The 17,300-nt window shown below is 43.4% G+C and overlaps 1 protein-coding gene across 6 annotated transcripts in view; it reads right to left on the reverse strand.

The window, feature by feature from the left end:
• prkcea (protein kinase C, epsilon a) overlaps window positions 1-17,300 on the reverse strand; it is a 640,473-nt gene that overhangs the window by 173,278 nt on the left and 449,895 nt on the right. For all 6 annotated transcript variants that reach the window (XM_068045193.1, XM_068045191.1, XM_068045190.1 and 3 more), the window contains one exon: window positions 15,111-15,284. In XM_068045193.1, coding sequence (XP_067901294.1) covers window positions 15,111-15,284 — 174 coding nt within the window. The remainder of the gene's footprint in view (window positions 1-15,110; window positions 15,285-17,300) is intronic.

A 17,300-nucleotide genomic window follows, 5' to 3' on the forward strand; every position in this document is an offset into this window, starting at 1 on the left:
TTTCACAATCTCAGAAAGTTCCAAAGCGCTGTACAGCCAGTAGCACGCCACAGCATAACACTGAACCTGCTGTGTTTCTGGGTTGCTCTGATAATCCCTATTAAATCTATGTCAAAGACTTGTTTGCAGCCCATGGGCTGTGGTACACAGTGAATATGTGTGTGCGTTAATTGGTAAATATTAGTGAAATGTAGAATTAAATAATATTTTATCTCATGCTAGGCCACAGGGAATTCACAGGGCATCTGTGCTGCATAGAATTTTTTTTGGTAGAACTTGATTAAATCAATCAGAAATTACACTACAGAAACTGATCACAGTGAACCAATCATAAAGCTCCTCCATGAGACCATAGAATGATAGATAATTCAATGGATCAAGAGCAATCAATCAATAAATAAATAGATTCATCTCCTCTCTCAAAGTAATCTTATACATCTTAGTCACCATGCAATGTCAAACAACACTTTCCAACTGGATGGGTTGGCAGGCAACCTGACGTCGGGACTCTGCCAGAGGCATTTTGGAAATCACGTTAGGTATTCCTCCCTGTGGATAAGTTACATTGTTTCCTATAAACAGAGCTGCTAAGATGATGGCTGAACCTCTTCCATGCAAAATTGTGTGCATAAACCTGTGTCTTGCCTGCCAGTGCACCATCCAGCTGTCCCAATGGCAATGCTAGCTTTAATGTGAACTGTCACTCACTGTTCCCCTTTAATTAACACAAGGATTTTCACTTTCTCATTACTTCTGTGACACAAGTGTTTACGTGGCCTGGTCTGTATGAGCGATGTGAGAAAAATGTTACAGAGCTGCAGTTGTAGCTCAAAAGATGACTAATTTATGTCATAATAATATATTGCAAAATAACACTAATCTTAAAAGAAAAAGGCATCCCCACCCTGTTATGAAATCCTTTGACTGACACTTTCTGGCATCAGCAAGTGGAAAGTGTTGGTAGATGGATTCCACGAAACAGATATAAAATATATGCACACGTATATACACACCCACATAGATATATATAACTGCATCAGCAATGCAGACAGCTCAGGTAGCTATTATCAAAGGCATCTGTAATTTTTATCAGCAATGTTATAAAGTTCAGTCCTAGGTCATGTCCCCTTGAATGCCTCAATGTTATTTTAAACTTGCAGTACTAAACTTAACAATCATTTGTGACAGAACATGTTGCTGGGAAACAGTTTATTCCTTCTTTTTCTGATGTTTATGCATAACTTTTCCACGTACAGAATGATAAAATCTGAGAAAAAAAATATTTTCACAATACAGGTCTCCCAAAAGGAACACTTCTCCACCCATTGTGCTAGGACACTATGGACAAAATGTTTGGGGAAAAAAGGAACATCATTAGTGTTCACTTGTAATCAGGGTCCATATCAGGGGACGTGCAAAATGCTGAAAGATTTCGGAAAGGCAATGCTTGCTTTAAAATCATAATTATTTTCTGCAAAACACAATTACATTTTTGTCATCTTCTTATCTATTATTTATCATATGGCTGTGTTACTGGAGGTACTCTGTACCACAAATGTTCATTTTCAGTCAGGGAAGTCTCACCCTGTTCAACTGCTTCCACCAAATACGGACAACATATTGCTTCAATTATGAACAACTGCAGGCTAAAGCCCTGCACATCATTTGGAGCACTAATGAAATGGGACTGCAACATTTAACAGATCCCAAATGGGGTAAAGTATCATTAGTGAGGCACAGATTATTTAATAATGAATGACCACCTGTACTCTACTGGCAGTCAATCAGAAGGAACAGGCACAGTACAGTATAATTAGTCCCTTATTATTCAGGCTTAGCTTCTGTTACTATTTGATGCTCTAAATTGTTTTATGGTCATTTGCAGATTTCAAAATTACCTGTCAGGGAACTTGAATCCCAATGACTGAAGATGAGGAGGAGTTGTTGACACCTCGTCACTCGTTATATTAAGGGCTCCTCAAACTGGTTTAACTGTATAGCTTGAATATTCAGTATTCAATTCACCCAATGGCTCAGTGGTAAATGAATGCCATACAGAAGGTCTCTTAGTTTTTATTCTGGAGAATGTTGGGTTAGCTAATTTTTAATGCAAATCCCATTACATAATTTCTGCATGTGTGATGTAAGAACCAGCTTTGTTCTGCTCAATGTGCTCTCAACACCAGCACACTGAGAGCGTCCAGTGGAACACAGAACAAGGAAATGTGCTGAGAAGGGCTTGGGTGGAATGTTCATTCCAAGAGGACATGGGATGATTAGCAGTGCAGTTTGAGATGACTGGATGATTCAAGAATAATGCAGTAATGGACAGAGTTGGCTAAAGTGAACAGTGACAATAGATTAAAAGGTAGGACAGTAGAGAAGCATTGGCAGACACTGAAGAAACCAGCAAAGAATGATTTAAAAAATAAGGAGGGAGAAATTAGAGTATGAGAGAAAGCTATCTAGAAATATAAAACAGATAGTAAGAGTTTCTGCAAGTATTTAAAAAGGAAAAGAGTAAATAAAGTGAGCATTAGTCCCTTAGAGGGTGAGACTGAAAATTAATAGTGGGAAACAAGGAAATGGCAGAAATGTTGAACAGGTATTTTGTGTCTGTCTTCACTGTATAAGACACAAAAAAATCCCAAGAATACTTGATAATCAAGAGGTAAAAGGGAAGCAGGAACTTAAAACAATCACAATCCTAGGGAAAAGGTACTGGGAAAACTATTAGAACTAAAGGCTGACAAGTCCATTGGACCTGATGGCTTGCATCCTAGGGTCTGAAAAGAAGTGGCTGCAGTGATAGTAGATACATTGGTTGTGATCTTCCAAAATTCCCTAGATTCTGGAAAGGTCCCAGCGGACTGGAAAATGGCAAATGTAGGGGGACAGCAAGCAGGAAACTAATGGCCAGTTAGCCTAACATCTGTCATAGGGCAAATGCTAGAATCCATTAAGGAGGTGATAGCAGGACTGTTAGAAAATCATAATGCAATCAGGCAGAGTCAACATGGTTTTGTGAAAGGGATATCATTTTTAACTGATTTATTAGAGTTCTTTGAGGAAATAACAGCAAAGAGGATAAAGGGGAACCTGTAGATATGGTGTCCTTGGATTTTCAAAAGGCATTTGATAAGGTGCCACATCAAAGGTCCTACACAAAATAAGAGCTCATGGTGTAGGGGGCAATATATCAGCATGGATAGACAATTGGTTAACTAACAGGAAGCAGAGAGCAGGAATAAATGGGTCATTTTCTAGTCGGCAAGCCATTACTAGTGGAGTTCCATAGGCATAAGTGCTGGGGCCTCAACTATTTACAATCTGTATCAATGACTTGGATGAAAGGACCAAATGTATGGTAGCTAAATTTGCTTATGACACAAAGATCGGTAGTAAAGTAAGCTGTCAAGAGGACGTAAAGAGTCTACAAAGGGATTTGGAGAGGTTAAGTGAGTTGGCAAAAATCTGACAGATGGAGTATAATGTGGGAAAATGTGAACTTGTTCACTTTGGCAGGAAGAATAGAAAAGCAGTATATTATCTGAATGGAAAGAGACTGCAGATCTCTATGGTACAGCGGGATCTGGGTGTCCTAGTACATGAATCACAAAAAGTTAGTATGCAGGTACAGCAAGTGATTAGGAAGGCAAATGGAATGTTGGTGTTTATTGCAAGGGAAATTGAGTATAAAAGTAGGGAAGTTGTTGCAACTGCTGTACAGAGCCTTAGTTAGACTACACCTGAAGTACTGTGGTCTCCTTACTTAAGGAAGAATATAATGCATTAGAAGCAGTTCACAGAAGGTTCACTCGACTGACTCCTGGGATGAAGGGGTTACTTTATGAGGAGAGGTTGAGCAGGTTGGGCCTATACCCATTGGAATTTTGAAGAATGAGAGGTGATCTTATTGTAACATATAAGATCCTGAGGGGGCTTGACAGGGAGGATGCTGTCTACCGGCTAGTCAAGAACTACGGGACACAGTTTAAAAATTAGGGGTCTCCCATTTAAGACTGAGATGAGGAGAAATTTTTTCTCTCATGGGGTCTTTAATCTGTGGAATTCTCTTCCCTGGAGAGCAGTGGAGGTTGGGTCATTGAATATATTCAAGGCTGAGTTAGATAAATTTTTGATTGACAAGGGAGTCAAGGGTTATGGGGGGGCAGACAGTAAAATGGAGTTAGGGCCACAGTCAGATCAGCCATGATCTTACTGAATAGTGGAGCAGGCTCGAGGGGTCGAATGGCCTACTCCTGCTCCTAGTTCTTGAGCCATGAAAATACTTGCCTTACTTGCTATTGTGCCTTACAAAATTCTTTATGAATTACTTTTGGAATGCATTTGCTATTTGGGTAAAAGCACCCATAACAACCCACAAACATCTATGAAATGAATGGCCAGTTCATCTTTTTTTAGGTGGTGGTAGTTGAAGGAAGATAGAGGCTGGAATATCTGTAGAACTCCCTGATATGGTTAGAGTGTCTCCAAACACGGTTGGAGATATTTCTATCACACTGCTGGACACAGTTGCATAAAGTGCCATTGGGCCAGTAACCTGATGTACTCCTGCCTCCTTCCGTCTTTACCAGGGCCAGATTGGGAATCAAGTCAGGAATCCCCATGGCTGAGGTGGGAAGGCAACTAAAGTCATTAAGTAGGCAATTGAGCGAAATTTTGCACATAGATTACCTCTTTCCCAACAGAGCAGCAGTCCCACACTGGATCTCCAATTTGGGGGGTCCGTCCTCCCTGATTGCCTGCCCCTCTTCCGCGGTTACGTTCACGCCCGGGTGTCCCTGGAGAAGGAGCATGCGGTGTCCGCCAGTACGCTTGAGGCTTTCTGTGACCAGTGGGCACTGCAGGGGCTGGAGTGCATCGTCGACGCTGAGAATGGCATTTTAATTTGAGTTTTTTGTTTATTTATCTGTTTTAATAAAGTTATTTAAAAAATATGTATATAAAGGATCCTGAGGAATAAAGGCCCCCTCGACATGAAATATATAAAAGGGACCTGGGGTATAAAGGCCACCTAAAAAAAAAGAAAAACAAAACTGGATCTCCAATCTGGCAAGTTGGAGAAGGTGGGAGAACAGCAAGAGGGACTTCCTCAGTGAAACTGACTAGCTGGGAAAAATGTGATCAGTTACACTGAAGAGCTGCAGAGAGTGCAATCACTGAGTGACTGGTGATTGCCAGCTGCTTGGAAGGCAGTTCACCTGACCAGCACCTCAACTAAACTGCCCTGCTGCCAGCCTTCAGTGTGGCACAGCAATATGCAGCTCCACCATCCCTTTCTGCTGAGGATCTAGAGCAGGGGTCTTAGCCCTGTTACATGCAGCTGTAGCAACAGCATCACCAGCAGCAGCACCAGTTGCCTTCTCCTCAGCCACATGCCCCTCCACAGGGCAGAGGCTTTAGTCACAGACATGCAGATGGAAGGAGGTGAGACCCCCAACAGATGGTCTACAGGCAGAGGTCCATCAATCCCAATATGTGCGAGCACCAGTGTCTCAGGAGGCTCAGGTTCTCACAGCAGATCACTGCTGACATCTGCATCCTCATTGTACTAGACCTTTCCAGTGGACCAGGTGGGCACACATTGCCAGTGGCCGACAAGGTGCCTGTTACTGGAAGACCACCACACCCACCTCTCCCCATTCCATATCTCTGCCTCTTGCCAAGCTGTGTGCTTTCTTCTTCTGCAAGGAGAGAAAGCAGGGAAGTGTGAGTGGTCATAAGGGCTTGGGTGCAGAGGAGTGAAGATGACGATTTGTGGAGAGTGACTGTAAGGAATGGGTGTGAGGGAAATAGGCTAAGGGTGAGTGCAAGTGTTGGCTGCCTAGATGGGGATGTGAGGTTCCTGTAGGGAATGAGTGGAGCTGCTAGGTGTGTTGACTTGAGGAGTGCTGCAAATGAGAATGCTGTGCAAGTTAGGAGTGTGGGGTTTGGTGCCTGAAGGTGTTATGCCACTCTCTTGTCGTGCCTTCTTTGGGGCCTAGGTCCTTTTGGCATGTGGTCCCAGGTTGGAGGGGGCACAATTTGTTGCTGACTTCCTCGGCCACTTCCATCCATGCTGCTTGGTTGGAGAGGCAGTCCTCTTTCTTCTGTCCTTGGGAGAGCTCATCTTGCTGCAGCCGCTCAGCTGGGCATCCAGGTAAGAGTGACAGGCCCCGGGGGATAGCCTTCACAGGTCTCCTCACCATTCCTGTGGGTGAGGAAACCTGAAAAAAAATCCAACAGTTGGTGAGCTTCTCTGCAACATGTTGTGGTCCCTTTAAGCAGAAATCCTTCCTCTATGACAAAATGGTTGCATCATCCCGCCCACCTGCCCGCCCTAATTAGTTCGGGGTCCAGAGATGGGCTCTTAATTGGTTGCATTCTGGAAAGGGCACTGGAAGGCCCACTATTCTTATGTTCGGGTTCCTGACCCATAAACGGTCCCAGCGCTCCACCAAAAATGAAAGCAGTAAGATTCTGCCCACTAAATCAAGCCTGGATCTTCCTGGTCTATATGACTCAATACCACACCGTACGGTGAACAATAAGCCTAAAATATACATTTTTACTTCCGCTTCTTCTACTTCCTCATACAGATGTGAGAAAATCTGTGAAACTCTTCACTGATGTGCTATCTTCACTAGCGAGATGCATGATTAAGGAAACCAACCAAAGGAAATGCTAGTGCATGTTCAACACCCTCATGAGAAATGAAGGAGACTAGACTTGTTTAAAGATGCTTCAGAAAAAAGTGGACTTTTACTTCTTGTAAACGTTCTTCATAGCTTGAGTCTCACGTACTGGCAGCCCTTGTCACGCTTTCACACAAGCAATCAAAAATCTCACTACCAATCTCTGGAATGAAAAACGTGTTTCAAAAAATGCCCAGTTAAGATGCATCCATGTTGTACACTGTTGTTAGAGTCTGTTTGTTGTTTAAGATAATGAAATGTTGTTTTTCAGGAGTTGTTTTTGTGGAAAGTGGTTGAGAGATGTTACATTTTTAATCTTGTCAAATGGATTTTATCAGCACGAACATTTAAAAAATCAGTCTGTTACAAAGAAACAAATTCATATCTTTGTTTAAATAGTGACTGTTGGTGCGGTTGAGGGCAGGGGGAAGAAGGGGACTTGAAGGGATTACTCAGAATTAAATTGAGTTAAAACTGAGATATGTGCAAATGTGGTTGCTCACTGAAGAACTTTTATCATAACTGTCATTGCATTCTGTTGCTATATCACATAACAAAACAAATGGTCACAACTTCTCATAGGTGAGATTAATGGAAAACAGCAGACCTCCATGACTTGTGACAGACTTTCCAGCCATCTTAACTGCTGCATATTGAAATAACAGTGGTGTTGAGGTGATGCTATAACAATCTTGGCAACCAGAGGATATTCACAAATCACTTGAGCTTTGTTCTTGTAGTTTATTATGTCACCAGACCAACTATATTGCAAAACAACCCAATCCCATAGCTACTGTGTATTTAATCCATTTTGCAGAATAGATATGTATTTAAAAACCTCAAAACTGTGATGTGAACCAATATGGTAGCAATGTATCCGAGACTAACAGCAGTACAGATACCTATTAGAATCCAAAATAATATGTTAAAGCTAAAATCCAAGGCTGCAGCTACACAACCAGCTAAAATTCTGGTTTAATTTCAGCAAAATAATCTTAGTACAGATATAAGAAATCTGATGAGTTGGCACTTAATAAAAATGTTTTCATAGTAAGCTGACTGGTTACGGAATAGCATTCAAAAAACTCTACAGGAAGATGGAAATTTGCAAATGGGTTTGAAAAGTTCCACCCTTCACCCAAGTGGATAGTGTTGACAGAGAAGCCAGTGGAAATCATCAAAAGCAGATCAATGTGCCAGGTGAATGAACACAACATCTGTCACTGTAAATTCCAAATGTCTCAATTTAAAGATGTTTTATTTATGTGCAAATCAGAATTTTCGCTTTGTGTGCTGGAGTTCAGATTAGATAACAATCGGGTCCATTTTTTGATTGAATCAAATCAGAAAAGTGCAGTAAAACGAGACACAGAGTCATTATGGCACAGAAGGAAGCCATTCAGCGCATCGTGATGGTAGATTTTCACCTGTATAGCACACCATCCAACTTTCAGGTCACTGGTACCGCAAACACCTGTTTGCTTGCTTTAATATATAATAAAAGTATTTCCACAATTATTTTAATTAACGGTCCAAAAAATTTCCAATGATTTCATTGGTATAGTCAGTCATATGCCCACCCAAACATAGAAAATAGGAGCAGGAGTAGACCATTTGGCCCTTCCAGCCTGCTCCGCCATTCATTATGATCATGGCTGATCATCCAACTCAGTAACCTGTTCCAGCTTTCGCCCCATACCCTTTGATCCCTTTAGACCCAAGAGCTATATCTAACTCCTTCTTGAAAACATACAATGTTTTGGCCTCAACTGCTTTCTGTGGTAGTGAATTTCACAGGCTCACCACTCTCTGGGTGAAGAAGTTTCTCCTCATCTCAGACCTGAAAGGTTTACACTTAGACTATGACCCCTGGTTCTGGACTCCCCCACCATCGGGAACATCCTTCCTGCATCTATCCTATCAAGTCCTGTTAGAATTTTATAGGTTTCTATGAGATCCCCTATCATTCTTCTGAACTCCAGCGAATATAATCCTAACCGACTCAATCTCTCCTCATATGTCAGTCCCGCCATCCCAGGAATCAGCTTGGTAAACCTTCACTGCACTCCCTCTATAGCAAGAACATCCTTCCTCAGATAAGGAGACCAAAACGGCAAACAATATTCCAGGTGTGGCCTCACCAAGGCTCTGTATAATTGCAGCAAGACATCCCTACTTCTGTACTCAAATCCTCTCGCTATGATGGCCAACATACCATTTGCCTTTTTTATCGCCTGTTGCACCTGCATGCTTACCTTCAGCGACTGGTATACGAGAACACCCAGGTCTTGCTGCATATTCCCCTCTCTCAGTTTATAGCCATTCAGATAATAATCTGCCTTCCTGTATTTGCTACCAAAGTGGATAACCTCACATTTATCCACAAAGGGTGACTAGGGCTATTAGGATGCACATCTAAAGAGCTCTATAATAAGACTTGTAGCAGCATTTGGAGGTTCTGTCTGAACCATTATTTTGCTTTTTTTGTTTTCTCCCCCAATTAGCTCATAATTGCCAACCATTTGTTTTTTGAGTGAGAGATATGCATTTTATGCTACTTACGTGATGCTCCTAATGCTCACTGATCCCTGCACATTTTAACTTGCCTTACAATGCCTTACATCTCCTCTCTTGCGTATGTGCAATGTCTCAGCATACATGCAGAAGCGATAAGAGTGCAAGGTTTGTAGTGTGAGTTTGTTGGTCCACAAAACATTTGGCAACTTTGCTTAGTTTAACAAGCCGCATATTCTGCTCAAACTTTCCTCTTTGCTCATTTGTACATCTTTCGCAGAGATCAGTACAAGTGTAGGGAAGGGACTTTTATAATTACTTTCCAGTTTGATAAATGGAAGTTTTTCTGCAGGTCATCCAAGTTAAATTTTCATTTACTAAAAACTGTAGCAAAGTTCAGAAGCCGACAGATGCAGTTTTTAAGAGATTCCTGGTTTCTTTTTATTTAAAGCATTTAGTTTGCCCAGGACTACAGAAGATGATGAAAACCACATGTCAAACAGTATTTGCAATTAAACTTTTAACTCTGTGGACACCCACGCTACACTTGAAGTTTCCTTGCTCTCTTTTGACGTCAAGTTACCAATTTTTACATTGGAAATTCTAATTACTGAACTGAAAACAAAACACATTCAAAAGAACTTGCACACAGTCACAATGAGGAACGGTTGCAACTTCCCAATACAATGTACTGATAAGCATTAATGCACATATAAATGATGTAAAATATACACTTTAAGAGGACTGTTGAATGCAAGAGGAGAACTTTATGATCCATGCAAATGAAGCACTCATATTTTCTTATTAAGGGTTAATTGCAATGCTTGTTTAAAACAATAAAGCAACCATACTACCTAACATCATTTTATCACTGACAGTGCCCTCTTAATAAAAGTACATTAATGTGCCAATTTCACCAGGGCTATTTCAGGTTGCTGTAGATACATGTAATATATTCTTGACTGAGTTACTATATAAAGCAGGTCACAAACATGTTGTTTTCCAGGGCTAATGAATTCATCTCATTCTCCATGGACCATAGGAGTCAACATGAATGGCAGCCATTGAAGGATTCCCACAAGTGCAAGATGCCATCAATTGTACAACTGTGGCCACCTAGACCCCCGCCAACAAGCCTGGCACCTTCACGAACCATAGAAGATTTCACTCCCTTAATATACAGTGGTATGACCAGCTGCAGTGCTTCCTGCAGGTGTGCATCTGCTTTCCAGGCAGCGCTCATGATGCCTACATCCTGCATCACTCCAGCATTCCCCCTTCGTTTGATAAGGAGCAACATGCTACAGGCTACAAAATGAGGGATATCCCCTCCAGCCTTTGGCTGATGACTCAATAAATGCTGGTGGAGATCAGATATAAAAATTGTTATGACTCAACCAGAGCAGTCATTGAGCAGTTGATAGGGGTCCTCACACAATGATTCTGTTCCCTGGATCTGTTTGGGAGTTATAGGAGGATGGGTTTCCTGCAGTACAGCCCTGAGAGAGTGCAGAGGACCATGGTAGTGTGCTGCCTCCTGCATAATGTTGTCATGCAATGAGGAGAGCCACTATTGCTAACAGATGAAGAGAATCATCTGCCACATGAAGTGGATGACTCCGATGAACCGGAGGATGCAGCTGCAGTGGGAGATCTCTGACATTAGCCTACAGCTAAAGCTGTGTGTCAGTAACTCAATTAACATGGATTCTCCTAAACTACTCCATCATACCCTCCTCATTTCCTGCTCAGAATATCATTTGAATCAATTCATCCACCCTCCAGTAAAGATCTTCCACCCCTGTGACCATCATTCATATACCTACCTGGCTTTGCCATGTTCACAGCTCCTACAGAAACACACTGTAGACCAGATCAGAAAAAGTAAGGATTCTACAATTTAATCATGTTCAAAAACACAAAAATGAAATAATGATCATCCAGGTATCAGTCATCCAGTGCCTTTTTACATCTCGTTTCTCATACTTCTATGAGGCGCTTCCCCCAGTGGCTTGAGCACGAAAGATGAAAGGCTGCTGAGAAAGGGATTTACAAGATCCACTTGGGTGAGATATGGGAGGGCTACTGTTACCCTGAAAACTGTATAGCAGCATGAATCAGTACTTTAAGAACTGGAAAAAGAACGGTGTGTCTAGAAAATGGGTAGTTTGATTTGATTCAAGTAATTAACAACAGAATTACCTAATGCATTAAGCATATCAAAAACAGCTTATATAATACATAATTACCACTGTCTCTCCCCTCCTAATGCATACTAAAAAGACTGGGGGGTGGGGGAGGGTGGGGGCAGGTCTGTGCCAGAGTGGAGAGTTGTGAAGTGTTCCTGTGAAGTGCTGTTGTTGCTGGGGCTTTCCATTCCTGCTCACTTGTTGCCTTAAGCCATCTCCAAACCAGACTGGAATATGTGACAAAGAAAACAGCCCAGCTCCTTCACACACTGTCTATCTTTTGTCTTCTTAGGAAGCTCCTCGGGATTGAAGATGACTTGCTTCCACTCTGGTTCAGTGAGCTCTAACATGGCTAACGAGTCCGGTGCACAAACCGCAGATTCTACTACATGCAGGGCAGATGGTGTCTGTAGAGTTGGATTGGCGAGTTACTTTGGGGGCTGTGCACTCCTTCCGCTGTCTGGAAGTGGCTTCCGCGTGCTCCCATTGAAATCTCACAAGGTGCTCAGTACCTTCCCAGATGCACCTTCTCCACTTTGAGCGGTCGATGGACAGGGACTCCCATGAGTCAGTATGTATGCTGGATTACTTCAGAGATGCCTTGAGAAAGTCCCTAAAGCGTTTCCTCTGTACTCGTGGTAGTCCTTTGCTGTGGCGAAGCTCAGAGTAGAGCAGTCGCGTTGGGAGCCTGGGGTCAGGCATGCGAGTGACGTCCAGTGAAGCTGGTTTTGGGTGATTAGCACTTCAATGTTGGGGATGTTGGCTTGGGAGACGATGCTGACATTAGACCACCTATCCTGCCAACGAATGTGAAGGATTTTGTGGACACAGTGTTGGTGGCATTTCTCCAGTGCCTTCGTCCAACCTTCGTCACCTCCACCCCAAAACAAAGGTCACTCCAACTTCAGTCAGAGAGCTTCAGTACGCGGACAAAGCTTATGGATGTGCTCACTCAGAGACTGAGCTCCAGGTCATCGTTGACTCATTCACTGAAGCATATGAGAGGATGGGCCTTACTTTAAACATTCAGAAAACTAAGGTCCGCTTCCAGCTCACTCCCGCAGCAAAACATCATCCTTCGTCAATCATAATCCACGACAAGACCCTGGAAAACGTGGGCCATTTTTCATATCTTGGGAGTTTCCTCTCAACAAAGTCAGACATAGAGGATGAAATCCATCACTGGCTTCAATATGCCAGCTCTGCCTTCGGTTGACTGAAGAAGAGACTATTTGAGGACCAGGACCTCAAACGTGGGACTAAGGTCATGGTGTGATGCAGTGATCCCTGCACTGCTATATGCTTCAGAGACTTGGACAATCTACAGCACGCAACCCCAGACCATCTATCATAAAACAGCGCACTGATATTTACGGGTGTGTTGCCTGAAAATTACTTTGAAGGAAACATTGTTGTAGAATATGTGCTTTCAATATAATGATTAGTATTCTAAAAGAAAATTAAAATAAATCTCCAAGTGGATCAGAGATTTTCTGAGGTTCCATATCAGAGCTCCAGATGACACCTGGGAGATTTTCCACTAAGCTTAGTGAATGACACCAGTGAGAATGCAATAGATCAGTATCTGGGTAGACCTGTATAGGAGCAGCTGAAGCTACTAGAATTCAATAACAGTGGGAGTTTGAGAGCAGATTAAAAATCAGATTATCTCCAATCAGGTTTTCATGTTTTTCTGTCAATTTCCTCCCTTTCACTTGGCTCCTAAACACGTTAACTCCTTGTCGGGGTTTGGTTCCACGGGTGCCGTCACGTACTTCGTCCAAGTGCTCACTATTCATAGAGTTTTACAGCACAGAAACAGGCCCTTCGGCCCATCATGTCTGTGCCGGCCATCAAGCACCTAACTATTCTAATCCCATTTTCCAGCACTTGGTCCGTAGCCTTGGCATTTCAAGTGCTCATCTAAATACTTCTTAAATGCTGTGAGGGTTCCTGCCTCTACCACCTCTTCAGGCAGTGCATTCCAGATTCCAACCACCCTCTGGGTCAAAACATTTTTCCTCAAATCCCCTCTAAACCTCCTGCCCCTTCCCTTAAATCTTTGCCCTTTGGTTATTGACCCCTCCGCTAAGGGAAAAAGTCTCTTTCTATCTAATATATCAATGCCCCTCATAATTTTGTATACCTCAATCATGTCCCCCCCTCAGCCTTCTGTACTCTAAGGAAAACAACCATAGCCTTTTTCTCTCTTCATAACTGAAATGCTCCAGCCCAGGCAATATCCTGGTGAATCTCCTCTGCACCCTCTCCAGTGCAATCACATCCGCACTATAGTGTGGTGACCAGAACTGTACACAGTACTCCAGCTGTGGCCTAACCCGTGTTTTATACAGCTCCATCATAACCTCCCTGCTCTTATATTCTCTGACTCGGCTAATAAAGGCAAGTATCCCATATGCCTTCCTAACCACCTTATCTACATGTGCTGCTGCCTTCAGTGATCGATGGACAAGTACACCAAGGTCCCTCTGACCCTCTGTACTTCCTAGGGTCCTACCATCCATTGTATATTCCCTTGCTTTGTTAGTCCTCCCAAAATGCATCACCTCACACTTCTCAGGATTAAAGTCCATTTGCCACAGCTGCGCCCATCTTACCAGCCCATCTATATCATCCTGTAATGTAAGGCTTTCCTCCTCGCTATATACGACACCACCAATTTTCATGTCATCTGCGAACTTACTGACCATACCTCCTACATGCACATCTAAATCATTAATGTACACTACAAACAGCAAGGGTCCCAGCATCGATCCCTGTGGTACACCACTGGTCACAGGCTCCCACTCGCAAAAACAAACCCTAAGCATCATCCTCTGCCTCCTGCCACTAAGCTAATTTTGGATCCAATTTGCCAAATTGCCCTGGATCCCATGGGCTCTTAACTTCTTAACCAATCTGGAGATTAATCCTGTCCCTCAGAATTTTTTCCAATAATTTCCCTACCACTGATGTTAGACTCACCGGCCTGTAATTACCTGGTTTATCCCTGCTACCCTTCTTGAACAATGGTACCACATTCGCTGCCCCCCAATTCTCTGGTACCTCTCCTGTGGCCAGAGAGGATTTGAAATTTTTTGTCAGAGCCCCTGCTATCTCCTCCCGTGCCTCACATAACAGCCTGGGATACATCTCATTCGCCTGGGGATTTATCCACTTTTAAACCCGCTACAACAGCTAATATTTCCTCCCTTTCAATGCTAATATGTTCAAGTATATCACAATCCCCCTCCCTGATCTCTACTCCTATATTGTCCTTCTCCATATTCATGTGTGAGCAATAAATCATGGCAGGCTAGTAGACTACATGTGCATCACAACCAAGGCCAACCCTGCCCGCACCCAATGCCAACCTATATAGGATATAGAGCTAGTGATCACCAGCAGAAACCCTGGAACAACTTCTTCCCTCCTTAATCCAGGGGCACTAAGAGCTACTGCTACCTTAATTGAAATCAGCTAATTCAGCACAGATACATGAGATAAAACCCAGGATCTGGATGGTTCACGTACCCATAGGGGCATGGTGATGACTGAGCCATCAAGTTATTCTTATGATTGATTGCACAATACCTGGCTTTACATTGAAAATACTCCTCAATCATACTGCATAGAGTTTTTCAGAATATAGGTTCATTTCCATCCGTACATACTGTGGTGGATGAAGTGTTGCTCTGGAAACACATACCTTTGTCTGGAAGCAGCAGAAGAGTTGGGTCAGGTAGGGGTGCTTTCTTGCTAATGCCAGTATCCTCTTCTCAGTCATTGTGCAATCCACATCATCGTCTTGGAGAATAACATCTTTCTTTAACACCTTTACAGCATAGACCTCATCTGTACCTTTTAGCTCAGCCAACATGACCTAGAATTTATAAATAAAAATAGTAACATTTGTACTCGACCACAAGCAGTGGATCTAGAGATGCAAAAACCAAGGACAGAATTTTCCTGGTCCCACGGAGACAGGTTTGGAGGCGGGAGGTGGGGGGCCGGGAAAATAGTGGGGCAGTCATGACGGGGCGGCTCCCTGACGCATTTCCACCAACGAGGACATTTGCCTGGGGATTTATCCACTGCCGGGATGCAGATCGACTGCCATCTCCATGGAGGTGGGCAGCCAATTTAAATACTTAAGGCCCCAATTAGGGCGATTTTTTGGGCTTGCCAGCATTTTGCTGGCAGCACAGTGGCCCCCACAAGTGGGGAGGCTGCCAGCTCAATGGAGGTGGCCTCCTTGCGGCAGGCTGGGAGAAGGGGAGGGGCCATTGGAGCCAGAGGCTCCATGCCCCACGTTGGGGCCTCAGGAAGGAACATCTGCCCTCACGGCCTCAACAATCCCCCGGAGGGCTTCTCCTCCATTCCAGCGGGGCCTTCCACCTTCCCCGTCCTGCATATTAATTTAGCTATACACCTCCAAGGATGCCTCCATGTTGAGATGCCTCGAGGTTTTCTACCCCACCGAGAGAAGTAGGCGCTGCTGAGGCTCCAGAGCTGCTGGCCACATTGACAGCCTGTCTGACATCCTTAATTGGACAGCGAGCGTGAAGGTGTCTAATTAGGAGGCCGCCTCTGGGAATAGTGCAACACCAATCCTGCTGCTGGCAAGTGCAGGCTGGAGATCCCCATTTTGTCCCGACAACGGGGTCCTGAAGCCTGCGGGAAAATCTTGCCCCAACAGTCCATTCACATTCCCATGGCTAATTTTCAAAAATGCAATATTGGATTGAAGATCAAAGCAGATGCAACAAGGATTTTTTGTTCTAGATGACTATAGCACATTTCACAAACCTAGGGGTAAATGAATTCACTGGATAGTAACTTCAGACACGGGTGTAAAATGGGCAGCCAATCTAATTCTGTTCGTTTCTTGCTGGGCTAGGTTATTTTCCCCCATAGGGCAATGCAAACCTGTCAAGTGTCATTTATGGAAAATAAACAGAATTCTGTGGGGTGGAAATTCATTTCACGTTGTTCTCTGGCAACATGTGCCAGAAGCCATAGGCCTAAGGCTCAAGTGAAATTGGGCCTCGTCAGCAAATTTCCAGCAAGCTGCAAATGCCAATCAGACATCCAAAGGTAGCTCAATGGTTCCACGAGGAGAAGGTTGGACCAGCTGTCTCCTTGGTAGCAGCCCTTGGTAGTTCCTGGGAAGGGAATGATTGGGGAGGTTGGGTGGTGGAGTGGTGAAGAGCAAGAGGCAGCACAGGAAGGCTGGCATCTGCCCATCCAGGCTCGATATTCAGATGGACCTTGCAGTGAGTGTTCACAAAGCGTCAACACCTGAAATGCTAATTTGTCTCTTTTCGCCACAGTTCCTCACTGCTCTGCTGAGTGATTACAGCATTTTCTGATTTTATTACGAGAAGCTAATCTTATATAAGAACAAAAGAACCTAAGAAATAATAGCAAGAGTGGGCCATTTAGCCCTTCAAGCCTGTTCCACCATTTAACAAAATCATGGCTGATCTTCTACCTTAACTCCACCTTCTCACACTATCCTCATATCCCTTAATTCCTTTAGTATCCAAAAATATATCGACCTCTGTCTTGAATGTACTCAACGACTGAGCAACACAGCTTGCTGGGGTAAAGAATTTCAAAGCTTCCCAACCTGTTGAGTGAAGAAATTTCTCATCTCAGTCCCAAATGACTGTCTCCTTATTCTGAAACTGTGACCTATGTTCTAGATTCCCCAGCCAGGGAAAACATTTTCTCAGCATCCACCCTGTCAAGCCCCTTAAGTATTTTATATGTTTCAATTAGATCACCTCCCATTCTTCTAAACTCCCGGGAATACAGGCCTAGTCTACTTATCTATCCTCATGGAACAATGCCCTCATCCCAGGAACTAGTCTAGTGAAATAAAAACAGGAAATTC

This window comes from Heterodontus francisci, chromosome 13 (genome assembly GCF_036365525.1).
Source record: "Heterodontus francisci isolate sHetFra1 chromosome 13, sHetFra1.hap1, whole genome shotgun sequence".
Classification (NCBI taxonomy): Eukaryota; Metazoa; Chordata; class Chondrichthyes; order Heterodontiformes; family Heterodontidae; genus Heterodontus; species Heterodontus francisci.